This window comes from Leptopilina boulardi, unplaced genomic scaffold, assembly GCF_019393585.1.
Source record: "Leptopilina boulardi isolate dan_hultmark-lab unplaced genomic scaffold, ZJU_Lbou_2.1 LbouV2_137, whole genome shotgun sequence".
NCBI lineage: Eukaryota > Metazoa > Arthropoda > Insecta > Hymenoptera > Figitidae > Leptopilina > Leptopilina boulardi.
The window spans coordinates 1,430,168-1,447,592 of record NW_026137682.1 but is presented as its reverse complement, the minus strand read 5'-3'; the positions used below and the strand labels follow the sequence as shown (position 1 = coordinate 1,447,592).

The following is a 17,425-nucleotide window of genomic DNA, read 5'->3' as shown; positions in this document are numbered from 1 at the left end:
TTAAGTTTAATATGCAAATTAAACTTTTTAATACCTCACAGGTGATTGCAACCTATTAAACATTAAAAATTATTTTTTTAATAAAAAATAAGAATTATTTTGCTAAATAAATTCTTGAATAATAATCAAGGTGCATAAAGGAATATAATAATATTGATTACATATTTTTTTAAGAGATAATAAAGTAATAGTGTAAAAATATAAGTAAGTAATAATGAAATAATAATTACTATTATTTTTAATGAAAATTAATTAAAAATCTTTTAAATTTGTTATTGTTTGAAACTACAAATAATGACATTGTTTTCAATACAATATTATAAATTAAATCTACTGTATATACTATAAGCAAAATTCCTGATAAATTTGACTACTTTTTTACTATTTCTTCTAGATGCATAGAGGAAGCCTCAGTTAACAAACTGTAGTATAAAACTATTTCAAAAACAGACTAACAGGATTATATATATATAGTAATAAATACTATTTTTATAATAAATTTATTCTCTAAATTTGAATTAGTGAAAAGTGAGCTATACTAATTCACATTGGTAAGAATTTTTACTAATTTTTAGTAAAAAATATTACTATTTGATTTAGTAGTTAAAAAATTTTTTTTTACTAATATTTTAGTAAAAAGTGACTTAATAATTAGTGAAAATTCTTACTAATTTTAATTAGTAGCTTACTTTTCACTAATTCAGATTTAGAGAGTAACTAATAAAAAAGTTATTTGAATGATTTACTAGTTTTGAAATAGTCACTTCAACTGCAAATATTAGTAATTTTAACTAAATGAAATAACTATACTTAAATTTAGTATACTACTAACTGTGAGTTTAGCAAAAAATAATTCTAAATATGGTACTCTTAACTACTTTTTTTATAACTATACACAAGAGTGATTGTTTTTACCAATCCCATTTTTTTGAGTGTATATATATATATATATATTTTTTTTTTTGTTCTGAATTACCGATAACTAAAACTACAATATTTGAAACAATATTTCAATAATTGTCAATATTATCAAATATCAATTAATGAAACTAATATTGCTTCAAAATATCACATTGATTGTATAATAAATAACTAAAAACAATTTATATTATCCGGTTCTCACTTAATCAGGATCAATATTGTAAATATTTATTTGTACTAAATAATATTGTTATTTGAGTCAATTAAATGGCATTTGTTTCAAATACACAAATTATTGATTCAAATACATTTTCTGTTTATTTAATTCAAATAAAAATTATTTGCTATTCAAGTAAATATTTATTTGATAATAGTCAACACTGAAAAAAAATTTATTTGATTCAAATTCTCGATTACTTTGACTATTATTAAATAAATATTTACTTGAACCAAATAATTTTTATTTAAATTAAATAAATTGTATTTGAACCAAATAATTTCTGTATTTTAAAATAATACCATCTCAAATAATAATTATTTAATACAAATAAATATTTATTTGATAATAGAGTCAAGTAATCGATTACTTGAATCAAATAAATTTCTATTTGTTTAGTGAAATAACCGATTATTTGAATTAAATAAAATTTTAATTTTTAATGTAATTTTAGATACAGGATAAAAATATTGATGTAACTTATAAAGTATATATCTATATATGTATATATAATTTAAGCTTTATATCACACAAAGTCAAATTATCAAATTGATGGAATATGCTGCTATAAGTGTAATCTATTTTTTAATTTAAATGAAATGGGTGTTCGATTGAAATAAAATATGATTAAGATATAAAAAGGGAGGGGGGGGGAATTGATGGAAAGTTTATCCCCAGGAAAGTCAATCTGATTTCTGAATGAAATGGAGAACGCTTCGAATCGATAATCGTTCATTGAATTACGCTAACTAAAAAAAAGAGAAAAATGGATTTCAGCCTCGTGAAAATGTTTTTAACCGTGGTGATGTCGATGAAGCGTTCACTCGTTAGATAATTGAGTTTAACAGGATGCGAAGAAAAATCAATACAAGAGGGAAATACGTTTGACGTATATGAAAAAGTGCCCTACGATAAGAAGCTCGAGAATCTTATATTGATCCTAAAGAAGCAGTATTTGTATAATATTATATTATATATATATATATATATATATTTATAGGTACTTCATCATTTGACATATTTTATTTCTAGTTACACAGTAATTCACCTTTTTCTATATGTATATAGTGTAAATTGTTACTAGGAAATGTATAAACAAAAATTCTGATTTTTAAAATTAAAATTTTTTTATTAAAAAAAATGTATAATTTGATAGAATTTTTATTTTTATTTGATACAATTTTCTTTTAGCTCAAATTTTTATTTGTCCGCAATTATTTTTTGACAGAATTTCCGCTTTAAAACCGATTTTTCACATTACATAATTTTTACTTAACCGAAAATTTATTTAACAGAATTTCTATTTTACAGAAATTACTATTTAAAAGTTCGAGTAAAGATTTGTCAGAAATATTTTGGCGCGAATTTTAAAATTAACCCAATCAAAATTTGCTGGATAATTTCAGATTGGTTAATTTTTAAATTCGCGCTCAAAATTTTCTGACGGAAATTAATTCTAACAAATGAAAGTTCTGTCAAATGTCAAAATTCGATCAATGATAGTTGATGTTAAATGAATTTTCAGTTAAATATATGTACCTAAAAATTCTGTAATATGGAAATTCTGTTAATAATTCGAATAAATGAAAATTCTATTTAATGAAATTTTATCAAATAATATGATTCTAACGAATAAATTTTAGGCATTATTTATATGGAATCTCTCGGCTGAAGTTTTGTAACTGTTTTATTTCATTTTTATAATCGAATACAAAAAAAAAAAGAAGAAAAAGAAAAAATAGTAAAAATTGTGAAAGAAGTACAATTTTGAAAATTTTAATATTTTAAATTTCAAACAGATAAAAAATGATTATTTTCTATTTTTGACCACCCTGAATGTTTTTAGAATCCAAATGATGGAAGAACAAAAATATAACCTCATTTGATAATTTAAATTTAAGGAGGTCAAAATTAATAACGTTTCTTCCTATAATTCCAATTGAAAAAAATCCCTTCAAAAAAAAAAAAATCTAATTTTATTCAACTCTTCGTGTGAATGACACCGTTGCAATAGCCTTTTGTTTTCGATCAAACATCAAAAGACTAATGTCATTCACATCTTGAGTAAATGTATATATATATATATATATATAATATAAATTCAGAGTATACCTATATCAACTGGAAAAACGATTTTCATATATATATATATGTATATTCAACTTTGTGTGTATTATTCATTGAGTGCGCGACAGACAAAATATTATCATAATATGAAACACATGTGATGCATCAACGTGAGTACATATATGAGAGGCGCAAGCATGCGTTTATCGCAGCATCAACATCATCATATATATGAGTTGATGCGTCGCTAATGAGACTTAATACGTTCGCGTTAAGAGTTACGCGACGTGCTAAGTAGCCAGCAATGTAGCATCTACCTGTGGGATATGCAGGTGGCAGTCTGTTGTATCTCATATTGGCTTCGATCGCATTGGAAACTGGAGCCGTATTGTAGGCCGCGTAAGCGTTCATATTTTCATAACTGAAGTGATGTTGTTGATAAAAGTGTCCAGCACCTGCATAAGGCTGCACGTAGTTGCAACAATCCATTGTGTTTTCCCAACTTTTTTTTTTATTCTTTCTTCTGTCGTTCAATTTTTCTACAGATTTTTTTCTAGTTCCTTTTTTTCAGATATCTGAAACTTTATTTCTTGATTTTGTTTTTTTTAACTATTCTTTTGCTTTTTGAACTTTTTCTGATGATTATTGAACTTTTCTGTTAATTTTCTGAGAATTTTTTCTGAGTTTCTAAAACTTTACACTTATTTATTTTTTTTTGAACTATTCTGCTACTGTTCTTTCTGAACTGTTTTTCTGTTTTGATTTTTCCCTTTAGGTTCAACAAAAAAAAAAAAAAAAAAAGAAACGAAAACGTTCTTTTCTTAAAGACTTAAAGTAGCTTCCAGAAAATTATTTGCGACTTTTTGATCTTTTCTTCACCTTTGTTAAATGACCTTTTTGCCTTTCTATATTGTTCACCTCTTTTTATGCTTCTCTGATTTTCACTCTACTCTTCAGTCATCATACTTTTTCCCTCAAAAATGCAGATCTATTATAGACTATTCCAAGAAGAGTTTATCAGTTATAGAGAAAAGTTTTAAAAAGCAAGAATTTTTCTTTATTAGAAAAAAGTAATTCCTAAAGAATTTGTTTCTTTTTTATTTGACTTCTAATATACAATATTTTCATGTAAATTTGAAACATTGTTAAATATTTCATATATATATATAAATTGTTTACCAAAAAAAATTTTTTCTTCTCTAGTTTCAGAAAAATAAAAGAGCGGAAGATATCTTCTTTAAAATATGGAAGAACCGGAAAATTGGCCACTATTTGATAGTCAGTATATATATATATGTGTGTAAATTATATATAACTATAGTTGTTGGAAATTATAAAGATACATATAGGAAGATCTCGTTGTTTGGGGACAACCGGGCACGAGAAAGGCCCTTCCAAAAGAACCTTGAGTGTCGGCGACCCACACTAAGTAGATATTTAAAAAAAAGTTCATCTTGATTTGTCAACATTATTGATAACATATTAGGTATAGTTCCAAATGGAACTCACGGATCGAATTTGTATCCAGGGATGTTGATCTCTGCGCGACGTGCTCATCGTCATGGCGATGTTGACGTGTATACCTTCTCTTCTCTCACGTGGTTGCGCCTCCAAACAAACTTTACATCAACAAAACATTTTTATTTATTCTCTACTCATTTTCAATATAGAAATTTTCTTCTTCACATTTTTTTTTAACACTAATATTTTAATATTATATGTGTTTAATTTTTCTTTTTCTACAATAAATTGATTACTATTTTGATTTTTGTTGTAATTTTTTGATTTTCAATCTTCTTTCTCGAAGTGAATCTCTTGAATTTAGCTATATCAATATGAATTTTGTTACTTGTTTGTAAATAACGAATAATGACTAAAAAATTTTAAAACAATTCTTGAACAGTTCCATTGATGATTCTGAAAATTCAATTATATCACTGTCAAGAAAAGAAAGTAAGAAATATTCTATTTGAAAGATGTTTGCATCTTAAAAGATGGAATTTTCAATTGATGAATTGAATTTTGATGATAGATTAAATTTTTGTCTTTCACCGCACTCGAATCGATTTATCTCTACACCCATGAAGTGGTTTCATGAGGTGCCCAACTTGGACCAACTAATCAGGAGGGATGCCGCCGCGGACACCGCACACGATACCGCGCGTTGTCGAAGGTCGGTGGGTACACAATGCGGAGGACAGCACTTGCTGCTAGAAGCTATGTACTGTGCTCTATATAGAGAAGTGAGAGACAGAGAAAGAGAGAGAGAGAGAGAGAGTGTGTGTGAGAGAGGATTTGACTAGGCGGAACAAAGAAGGCAAATGATGATGAGAGAGTGGCAACATGTAGGTTTAACGGTGATAAGAAGGAGAGAAGAGCATTTGTGGGAAGAGGAGAGTTCCTCATGGAAGGGAATGAGTGTGAGGGAGAGAAAAAGAGTGAGAGGGTGAAGAGAGGTTACGTTGTGGCGCGCCGTCGCGCTTCTTGTTCGATGAAAACTCTCTCGCATATCGGCGCTAGCGCCTAGCGCCTGCTGCGCTGTCCACCCGACACACCACCCACTCATATCAATACACACACTCTATATAAACCTCTGGTACCCTGCACAAAATCCATCCTACTGCTCAGATATGTCAAGTACTTAAACAACAACAAAAAAAAAAGAATAAGAATCTTTATTTCACATATGAAAATGATTTCCAATTATTTGCGTATATATGGATACAATTTCGAGCGAGGTATGCAATTGTAATGATTATTTGCTACACGTGGTTACGCAGTAATGATGCATAACAGCTGTACATTATGCCGCTGTTACGAATGATTAAACAACGGATATCGCTGTAACAACAATTCCGTCAATTATCAGTGTTGATACAACTGTTATTGCTTCCAATTCACATTTGTTGACTCTCGTTCTTTTAGGTAATTACCATCTGCAATGGTTTTGTCATTTTGGAATTTTTTTCACCTCAATTTCGGAAATTTGATTTATGGTAATAATAGGATAACTATTATATAAAAAGATTAAGAAGAAAATAATGTGATTTAGAATTGTTGCATTTTACGATGTCGTAATTTTGAGTGGAATGATCTCAAAACTACACAATCAGAATTGACTAGCTGAAATCCCCCCCCCCCCCCATGAATGAGGATAATCAACCCATCTCTATTCACTGCTTCATTTAATGCACTCACATTATGCCCAGTGCATTTCACGATCCACTAGATGCTTATAGATGATGCAATTGTTCGGAAGATAGTCGTTATTTCATGGTCATGCGAAATGATTGTATACATATATAGAGTGTTTACTGTCTATTGAGAAATGTTTAAGTCCAAAACAACTTGTATTTGATAATAATTATTGTACTTATACACGATCGTAAATATCATATATGGAATTCTTAGCACCATTTTCAGGATTTATGACAAAGATACTAATATATATTCCTTAGGATCCTTTATCGAATATCGATGTGTCTTCGACAATAGACCTTTCTTTTTTTTAACAATGATAGAAAAAAAGGTCATTGAATTAGATGATCCACTGAATTGAAATGGTTTAATGGTCTATACCCATTCTTGATTTATATATATATATATATATATGCGGCCAGTGACTTTATCCTTTCCGATATATTGAGGAGGACGAATTTTTCTCAAAAAGGTTCTTGAGAAGTTGTTTATATTCTCGCAAGTCCTTTCCAGCATCTTTTAACATATCTATATATATATACTATAAGGATGGAGAAAAAGAGAGAGGTGGATATCGATTTCACTTCCTTTTTAAAAAGAGATTTTATGGAGAAAAGGATCCTTGAGCGCCGAGATATAAAGTGCAGCTTGAGAAATGTATTTTGTAGATTGTGGCGATTCTTATTCATCGAATGACGATGAAAATAATTGAATTCCTCGCTCTTTTTATAAACAATTTGATTCTTAAGATTGCGCATATTTAATTCGCAATTCACATCATGACTAAATACAGGGTAATTTTTTAGGGGGTCCGGAACCCAAAAATCACCCTGTATATATATATTATATATCTTTTATAGAATAAAGAGATAATCTTTTTTTAAAAAAGGTTGTTACAGCATCTGAAAGTACTATTCTTCCCCATTAAAATGCATTTTGATACTTTAAAAAAATTTTATTTGGCTCATCGTCATTTGATTTTTCTGTTACTTCTCAGTTTAAGAATATTGTAAAACTCACCAACATCAGAAAATTCAAATGAAGAAAACTCAGAGCCAGATAAAGATTTTTTTGAAGTTTCAAAATGAATTTTAAAGGGTAAAAATAGTAGGTGCAAAATTTATTACAATATAAATTGGAATAGCAGCAGTTGTCCCAAACGTAAAATTTCTATATTCATAATTAACTTTATACTTAATATTTGCCATGAGTTTTTATATGAGTTGCATTTTAGCATAAAAATAGTTCTTATAAAAAAGAAAGTGTACTGTATCTCAGAAACTATTAGTGCTAGTACATTATTCTTTTTTGCAAATTCTCAGGAATTTAGTCAGCTTTAACTTTCCTGTGGGTTATTTTTTCAAAAAATCATTAGTTTCAAAACTAAATTGGTAAAACGGAAAAATATCGGATGTTGGTTAAAATCACAAAAAAAAAATGTATTTTTTGCGGAAGCTATATCTCGGTCAATTTTTTAGCTACATATGGTTCATTTTTTATCAAATTACTGAGAATGTTATACACTTTCATAATAACTATTTTTATGCTGAAATGTAATGGAAGGAGTCAAATTACAAAAAACTGATTTTTTGCACCTAATTTTTAAAAAATTTGTTGGTTCCGGTAAGAATTCAAAGTACCGAATTCAGGTACTTTATTTTTACCCCAAAATAAAGGGTTTAAGCCAAAAAAAAAATTGAGCTTCTGAGTTAAAATATCTAAAAATGCTAACTTGACTGGACTATACACTGTAAAACGAAAGGTATTAATTTAGTACCAACTTTAGGTACTAAATTGCCTATTGGTTCTAATTTAATACCTAAAACCGGTGCTATTTTAGTACCTTCTTTTTACAGTGTAGATCAAGTTCCAAATTGTAGTTCCAACGGAGACACAGAAAATTAGTATCATTAACAATAATATAGTATAATTCGAATCAGTGATAATATCAAATTAAATTATAAACCATATAATGAAATTTTTCCTTCAAATAAAAAATCGCATTTGTTTTCGATTATTTTTTTCGTCTTTCTATATATATTTGATTCTGGTTTTGAGCGACTTTTTCATCAGATAAGACATGCCTCTCTATCTCACGTATCATTTGTCTGCTCGATCCTCCTTTTCCGGACAGTTTGCTTTCTCTGAGGGTGTTGAGTTGAGGAAGAAGTGGTATTGGCGCGAGGATGTCGATGCAGGTGCAGGGTGCACATGTCGTGGAGAGTATTTCCCGGCGTTGATGTAAAAGAGAGAGAGAGAAAGAGAGAGTAAGAGTATATGTATATATGAAAGAGAAAGAGAGAGAAAGGTGCGTGGCAGAACCGTGGAGTCGCGTCGCAATCAATACCTCTGGTCCCCGACCCCCGTCACTCACCCGGCAACCTCCGCGAGAATATTCCCTCCCCCCACCTCCTCCATCCCCTGTTAAGTTCCCTTTCTCAACCATTTCCCCTTTCCACCCTCACTACGTCACACCCGTCAACCGTCGCTATGTTCCTTCCTACAATACTGATCGGAGTCGCTTATGTTACCTTGTTACCAAGATATTGTTACATTCTCTCTCTCTCTCTCTCTCTCTCTCTCTCGCTACTTACAGACGAATGCACTTTTTGCATCTCTTTCTCTCTGTGTGAAATTCTCTTGATGATTGGGCAATTTCGTTAAAAAAGAAGAAATTTTCCACTTTTCAAGGTTCTTTCCATTAGATATATATATATATGTATCAACGAGAGAATATTGCCTAGCTGCTGATTCGCAGACCGTAAATTGGGTTAGTGAGGTCACATGTGTGCATCGACACGGAAGAGAACTAATCACAGTGGTTATCCATATGTGATAATAGTGAGAGCGTTTATTAATTATTTCAGTCAATGAAAAAGTAATTCATTCATTTACGGAAAAATACCCTTATATATAGAGCGATATCATTATATATTCATATTCAATTTAAAAATCCCACTTGGAAAGATTTCCCGGAAAGTGCCCCCTGGAGGTTCTATCAGAATTCCGCCGCACCTTTCAACGTAATTCCGTCGGAATTCCATCGGAGTTCCAAAGAATTTCCGATGGGATTCCGATTAATTTTTTTTTAAATTTTTAGAGTCCTAATTCCGTCGGAATTTCATCGGAGTTCCAAAGAATTTCCGATGGGATTCCGATTAATTTTTTTTTTAATTTTTAGAGTCCTAATTCCGTTGGAATTTCATCGGAATCCCATCGGAAATTCTTTGGAACTCCAATGGAATATCGACGGAATTACGTTGGAAGTTCCGGCGGAATTCTGATAGAACCTCCAGGGGGCACTTTCAGGGGAATCTTTCCAAGTGTGATTGGGTATTTTCATGTCGAAAATTATAGTATCTATATGTATATAAAAAGAAAAATTTCCTCTTACATTATATAAACAAAAGTTGATACTAATTATTAAAAATTAAATTAAATATTTAGGTATTATTATTACATTTTTATTACCAACAGTTACCTAATATTACATAAATACTTCCTCTAGGGCAGAGGATGCAATAAATATATTTATTATTTAAAAAGCCGCAATTAATGAAATATATATATGATATAGCTGCCCGAACAAGTTGTTTGATTTTTACATTGAAAATTTTATTTATTTTCAATTGAGAGGCTGATAGTAAAAATGATTTAAAATAAGATTGGGAGCAAAAGTGGGATAAGTGACTTGGGAGCAAAAACGGGTTAAAATGATTCGTGTAATTTATTGATAAATTCATTATATTATCGATTAAAAAATATTAATTATAATAAAATATGCATTTTTTCCTATTGTTAATATTTTTTAGTCGATAATATAATGAATTTATCAATAAATTACACGAATCATTTTAACCCGTTTTTGCTCCCAAGTCACTTATCCCACTTTTGCTCCCAATGTTATTTTAAACCATTTTTACTATCAGCCCCTCAATTATTACAAATAAATAAAAAAAAATTTGATATAAATGGAATGCAAGAGAATTAGAAATTTTTCTTAATTTCTGTCTTCATCCTGAAAACTCATTGAGAAAAGACGAGGTGAAAAATTTACGCGGATGGTTCTCCCAGGAATTGTCAAAAAAATTTCACCAAGTTTCCATAAAATTTCTATCAAGTTTCTATAGAAATTCCATGGAAATTTGATGGAATTTTTGTGGAATGTCAATGAAAATTGATGGACATTTTAATGAAAATTCCATGTAAACTTAATGGAAAATCTATGGAAATTTGATGGAAAGTCTAAGAATATTTGATGGAAATTTTATGGAAAATCTATGAAAATTTTATGGAATTTAAAAAAAAAATTAATGGAAAGTCAATGGAAATTTTATAGAATTTATACGTAATGTCCTTGTTAATTTATTCCTACTCTCTAAATCTGAATTAGTAGTTTTCTACTAATGAAAGAGTGCGGATTCGTTTACCAATTGAATTAGTAAAAGTTTTGACTTTTTTAGTAGAAAACTACTAATTGCTTGTAGAAAACTACTAATTCATGGAGTAAATCATATTTTTTACTATTTTAAATTAGTAAACCGATTTACTCCATGAATTAGTAGTTTTCTACTAGCAATTAGTATAGTTTTCTACTAAAAAAGAGTCAAAACTGTTACTAAATCAATTGGTAAACGAAGACACACTCTTTCATTAGTAGAAAACTACTATGTAATTCAGATTTAGAGAGTACCCGAGTCGAAATTTAAACTCTCTATAAGTTCTCTAAAAACCTCCTTTTATCCTCCTTTTATTCTCTCCAACACTTTTATACCCTCTTTTCGACCTCGAATTTGCAAAAGTGGAAATATCTGCTATATTGGAGGCTGAAAGGAGGGTTTAAAGATGACTAGAAAGGCGTAAAAGAGGTTAAAAAAAATCAAAAAAACGAAAAAATGAAATTGGATTTTTTTTCTTATGGACATTATTTATTGACCCTATTGAAGATATATTTATTGGTCTTTGTCGTAATACTATAAAACTTTTAGGAGGAATAAAACTTCGAAAAATTCAAATTAAGAAAAAATTCCAAGACCTCTTTTCAACCTCTAAACATGCAGATTTGGAAATATTTTAGAGCATGATTTCAGGCTGAAAAGAGGCTGAGAAAATCGAGGGTGAAAAGAGGGAAAAATTTCGACTTGGGTAGGGGCACTTTCTGTGGAATTTTTCCATGATTTAATAACTTTTCTTGTCTGAGGAAAAGAATTGATATTTGAAACTTTTCAAATCATCGATTTTCACAATGGTTAGGGCCTATAACGTATATATAATTGATGAAAAATTAACTTTCATGTCGAGCCGGCACTAAAACTCACCCATGTGGTTGATTTTGAGAAAATGAGATTATAAATTTTCTGAAGAACCTGCTAAAATTTACCTTCACATATAGCACTGTAAAAAGAAAGTACTAAAATAGTACCGAAATGTACTAAAACAGTACCGATTTTAGGTATCAAAATAGAACCAAATGACAATTTCGTACCTGAAATCGGTATTAAATTAATACCTTTCTTTTTACAGTGAGGTCTAGGCACTTATAGGGAGTTCCAAGTGGTAAATATTAACAAAATCAGGTTAACTTCTTTGAAGAATTTGACGATATACCATATAGGGACTGTTGTAAATTTTCACGTTATCAAATTTTTACAAAATTAGTTTAATTTTCCCAAAGAAATTGACGAGACAAGACCTGATGGACATGCGGTTGACTCTCGGAAACTTCGTCGTTATAGAATTTTACAAAATTAAGTTAATTTCCCTGCATCATTGAAAAACATTTAAAGAACGCTGTTGTCCTTAATATGTAAAGAGTATAGTAACTGGCGCACTCTCTCAAAGGATCGCTTTTACTCGCCTGAGATCGAATTGGTGCTCTTTTAGCGAGCAGCTGTTGTCCTTTCCAAAATGTCAAAGGACAGTATAAATAGTTACTTACCCTCTAAAAAAAGTAGTAAATTGTTTCAACATTTTTTCAATGCCTAAATCCGTAAATTTCATTTCAAATCCGCATCCGACTGGATTGAAAACTACACATGATTTGAAATGAAATTTTAGGATTCAAAATGAGGATTAAAATTCAGATTCAGAATGATTTAAAAAGAATTTTTTGTATATACAAATACAGATTTGGATATAAAAACTATGATTGGCTAGGAAACTAATTTCGAAATACTTCAGCGTCAGTATCAATGATACTTTTTTTTCAGCGTATATGTGCAATAAACATTTTTTTGATTCAATAAAATGTTGTCCCATTTCAAACTTTAGTTGGCACAACCAAGCTTTATAGTTGAGTCAACAAAATTCCTCTATATTTCTATTTAATTGTGTCAATCAAATTTTGGTTGTACCAACTAAAATCTGGCTGGGATAACCAAAATTTTGTTGACGCAACACAAAATTGTTGCACTGTACATTAAACATGGTTTGTTGTCAACTCAAACCTTTTATCTTATATATGATTGAATAGAAAATTTTCGAAATGTTTCACTTTCGTTGGTGTAGAATTTTTCTCTCAAATCGCAGATCGAAATAACACTTGTTTCAAGTGATTTAAGTGTCTGAAAATTTTCTCTCTTTTGAAAAAAGTGGAAACGAGGAAATTTAGAGAAAAGACATCATCTAGAAAGTGAGAGTGAAATACACACTCTATAGACTGTGTGTTTAATATACAATATGAAATGGATTTTGTATATACATGAATTTGTTTGAATTCATGAGACTATATAGAAATTGTCAAAGGCATGTCTCTCACGTTTCGTTCAACATTTTTAACCGCTTCACCAATGCAGAGACCAAAATCAATACGCGCTCCCTATATCAGCCACACTACGGGCCATAAGGCGTGTACAAGGTAAAAGCTCGTCGTCGGTCGACAGTAGTAGACAGCAACGAATTCTTTCGAAACGTTGATTCGTCTGGCGACGCATGTAAAACCCAGATTAAATCAATGGGACCATAGTTGAAAATTACTTTCACATGATTAGCCTCTGTTGCAGCCTCACATGAAGGCGACGAAGGGAATCGATTGGAGTAATTACGCGCGGAGCTTGACGCGTTTTCTCTCTCTCTCTCTCTCTCTCGCTTCTCAACTTGATGCGAGTCATCGACTCTGCGCGCGATACTGAAAACGTTATCGATCCCCCATTTGCTCATATATGCAAAACTTTTCTCTCTACCAGAAAAAAAGACACTTTTTCCCCTAAATTTCGTTATTTTTTTTTTTCATTTTAAATGAAATAATTATAATAATTTTTTTAAATAGTTGAAAAATTTTAATATTTTTAGAATATATTTTAGATCTCGAGGTGAGATTTTCTGTATTAAAGCGCATTCATAAAAATAATGTTCACTAAAGTGATAACAATTTAAAAAAAAAGAATTTTTGACTTTTCTCTAATTTTTCACTATATAAAATAGGAAATGAATATTTAAATTAATAAAAATTATAGCAATTATGATTAAATATTGAAATGAATAATTTTTATTTGTTTTTGTTTCAATACAAAAAAAAAAAATTTATTTTTGTGTCAGAATTTCTCAAATAGATCATCTAAAATTTTCAAAAAGTAATTAATTTTTAAAATTAATTTTTTTTTACTTCTACTGTAATCAAAATAAGTTTTTGAAAACTATAGGTAATAATTTAATAATTAACCTTTGTTTAATTGAGTATCATTTATTTTTCAAATTTATACTCAAAAATGTAGGTATGCGGATTATAAAACAATGTTTAAATTTTACATAGTACATGACACATTTATTTATTAACATTTTATAAATAAATAATTTTAAAAACTGTATAAAATAAACAGTTTCAAGTGGGGAAAACCCTATTTTTTTATTTTTAAATTAGTCAACTGGATTAAATAAATTTTTATCCTATTTTAATATTAATTTTTCATTTTTCTATATAAAAATTATTATAATTAAAAGGGGGAAAAAAAATTTTTTTTTCCCCATCCATTTCTTATTATCAAAATTGTTTCTGACAATGTTGAACAATAGGAAAAATCACTATGTGTCGCGATCCAAAATTAATGGAGTTGAGGATTTTCAACAACCCTCCTTTTTGATAACCCTTTGCTTTCATCAAGAGCAAAATTGCCGTGTTGTCAACATATAGGGGTGAGAACTGATCAAAGGGATCGCAATGAATCAGTCATTATTTCAATGAATGGTGCGACACTCATGCGGCTTTCCTGCGGCAAACTGATCACGCAGATTCAAGTTTTTTTTCGCGGTTTTCAATTATTCCCGAATACTTGAATAAATCCACTCAATTTATCTAATTTATTTCATACTTCATTGGATGAAAATTAAAAATTTTAATTTAAAAGTTGAATTAATTTTGGTAAATTTTCTTTTTTTTTTGGTCGAATTATATTTTTATATATATTTTTTTTTCCTTGGCAAAATTTATATCTCCACGGGAATATATTTCATAAACAATTTTTTAAAATTTCAAGAAAATCCATTTTTTTTAAGAATAATATCCAAAGAAGATGAAAATACAAAAAAAGTTTAAAAAAAAAAATGATTAAACAGTTTTCAAAACGAATAAATGTTTTTTTTTAATTGTTCAATACCGTGTTTGGATTTTTTAGCTTTTAAAATGGCATATTATTTTTTTTTTAAATAATTAGTTATAATTACTTTTTTTTTGGACTCACCGGGATATTTTCTCTTGTGTTCGGCATCCACTTCTCGTGCAAGAGAAAAATATTTCTCCTTAACATCTTGTGACATATTCTTCCATAGAACACCCAATCTATAATTTAATTATTTATTGTTAGTATAAAAAAATAATAATTTTTCTTCTAAAAAATATGATTTTTTTTCTATTTAAAAAATTAATAATAAAAAAAAATACAATTACTTTGAAAATTAAAATTATTGATTTTTTTCTATAAATTTTACAAATTCACATCTAATTTGATGATTGCTCTTTTCGAAAATACATTTAGAAACGAATAAAATAATCTGTATGAAATAAATATTTTACATGAAATTTTTATAATTAATACCAATTTTTTATTTTTTATTTCAAATTTGTTTTTTAATAATAACAGAGATATTGGTTCTTTTTTTGGTTTTAACTTCTCAATTTAAATAATTAAGAATGAATTAAATATGATTTATCAGGAAATAAAGTATTTTTTTTTGAAATATTTTTTTCTCTACGAGGAAGCAAAAATATTCATTATATATATGAACATAATTACCTAGTAGTAAAGTGAAAAAATTCAAATTTTTTTTCAGACTTATATAAATTAAAAAAAAAATAACAAAAATAAAAAAAAATTTCTGCCTTGTTCTTAAAAACAAAAGGGTGCCAGTGACACTCGCTTGCAGACCTTTTGTTTTTGAAAAGTGCAAAGGTTTCTTGTTTCTTGAAATCGTCACATGTCAAAGAAAAACGAAGCTCTGTTAAATCATATACAAGATTTCATATATATATAATATACTTTATAATTTCCAAACTTAAAGCAACGGAATTCTTTTGTTGCTTCATTAACTACTCTAGACTATTGTAATAAAGAATCCTGTAAAATTTGAGTAAATTAACTTAATTTTAGTTATTTATTTGTAATATTTATTTAAAAAAAAAATAATTTAATTAATAAAAATTATTTCTTTTTGTTATAAAATAGAAAACAGAAAATTAGGGAAAAATTGAAAAAAAAAAAAAAAATTGATACTCACCTAACGCTAATGTCTTTGTTTGATTCCTTGGGATTTTTAAGGGCAAGTTTTTTTCTCCATTCATTTGCAAAGAGCATAAAGGCATTTGCTGGCCTGGGAATTTTCTGTTTTCCCGACGCATTGCTACTGCATAACTCTGTCGTGTAGTTGCGGTCGATTGGTATCTCTTGGTGCACTTGCACCTGAACATATTTTGACGAAAGTTCTTTTTCAAATGGCGCCTTCGACTTTGATTCAATGCATATTTGTTGTCGTTTTGTTGTATCAATAGCATTGTTTAAATTTGAATTTCTCTCTCTTAAAACACCAATCAAATGTTCCGATTGAACAGTACTTGTTGATTTTTTTTTACGATTCTTATTTCGCGCTTTTTTCACTGGAGTTTTATACGATGCATCGGAATCGGTATTTTCCTCTGAACTTTCTGAATTCGCTTGTGAAACTGTTGAAAATAATTTACAAAAAAAAAAAAAACAATTAATAATTATCGTAGAAAAAAAAAGTATTTCTTTATTTTTGATTTTGAAAAAATTAAATTGTGATTTTTTCTATAGTAATTATTTTAATTTTATTATTGTCGTTTAATTATAAATATAGAATTAAAATCATATTTTTTATATAAAAGAAAAATCTATTATTGTTTTCGCTTTTTATAAGCGATTCTATTTTGTTTTTTTTTTTTTTTTTTTTTGTAAAATAACAAAAGAATGAATTTAAAAAAAAAATTTAACAAAAAATACCTATGACATTATTTAGTTATAAAAATGGTCAATAATACAATGGAAATTATGAAAAATTATTCCTCAAGGGACTAAATCTCATTTATGATTAAAAGAAAAATTTCTCTTAACCTGTTGGTATTTATAATTTTATATAAATAATATATTTGTTTGATAATATTAAATAGTAAATTTTTTATTTAATTTCCTATTAAAAAAATTTATAATATTCAAACAGAAATTTTGAGATACATATAATTAATATGATAATATAGTTGATGATATAAAAATAATAAAGATAATAATAATTGAAGAATAAAACAAAAAAATACTAAAGTGAAAATAATAATGATAAAAATTGAATAGTATTAAAAATACAGATAAAATAACATTTTCAAAATAAAAAAAAAAATTATTCAGAAAGTAAAAAATAAATATATCCTTTCATCTCAATTGTGAAATGAAGTTATGAAGTTTCAAAATTGAATAATGATCCAATAAAAAAAATTAGAAATTTTGAAAACGATTAAAAATTCTCACCTTTTGTAATGAAATTCTTAACAAGAGCAAAAGCCTCCATATTTCAAGAAATAAT

The 17,425-nt window shown here is 28.3% G+C and overlaps 1 protein-coding gene across 1 annotated transcript in view; it reads right to left on the bottom strand.

Annotated features, from left to right (window-relative positions):
- Positions 1–17,425, bottom strand: part of LOC127291476 (uncharacterized) — a 25,383-nt gene extending 7,958 nt beyond the window's left edge. The window contains exons 1-3 of the mRNA XM_051320644.1: positions 17,371–17,425; positions 16,112–16,553; positions 15,079–15,176 (exon numbers count right to left, since the gene is read on the bottom strand). Of these exons, the coding sequence (XP_051176601.1) occupies positions 15,079–15,176; positions 16,112–16,553; positions 17,371–17,410 (580 nt within the window). The 5' untranslated portion in view covers positions 17,411–17,425. The remainder of the gene's footprint in view (positions 1–15,078; positions 15,177–16,111; positions 16,554–17,370) is intronic.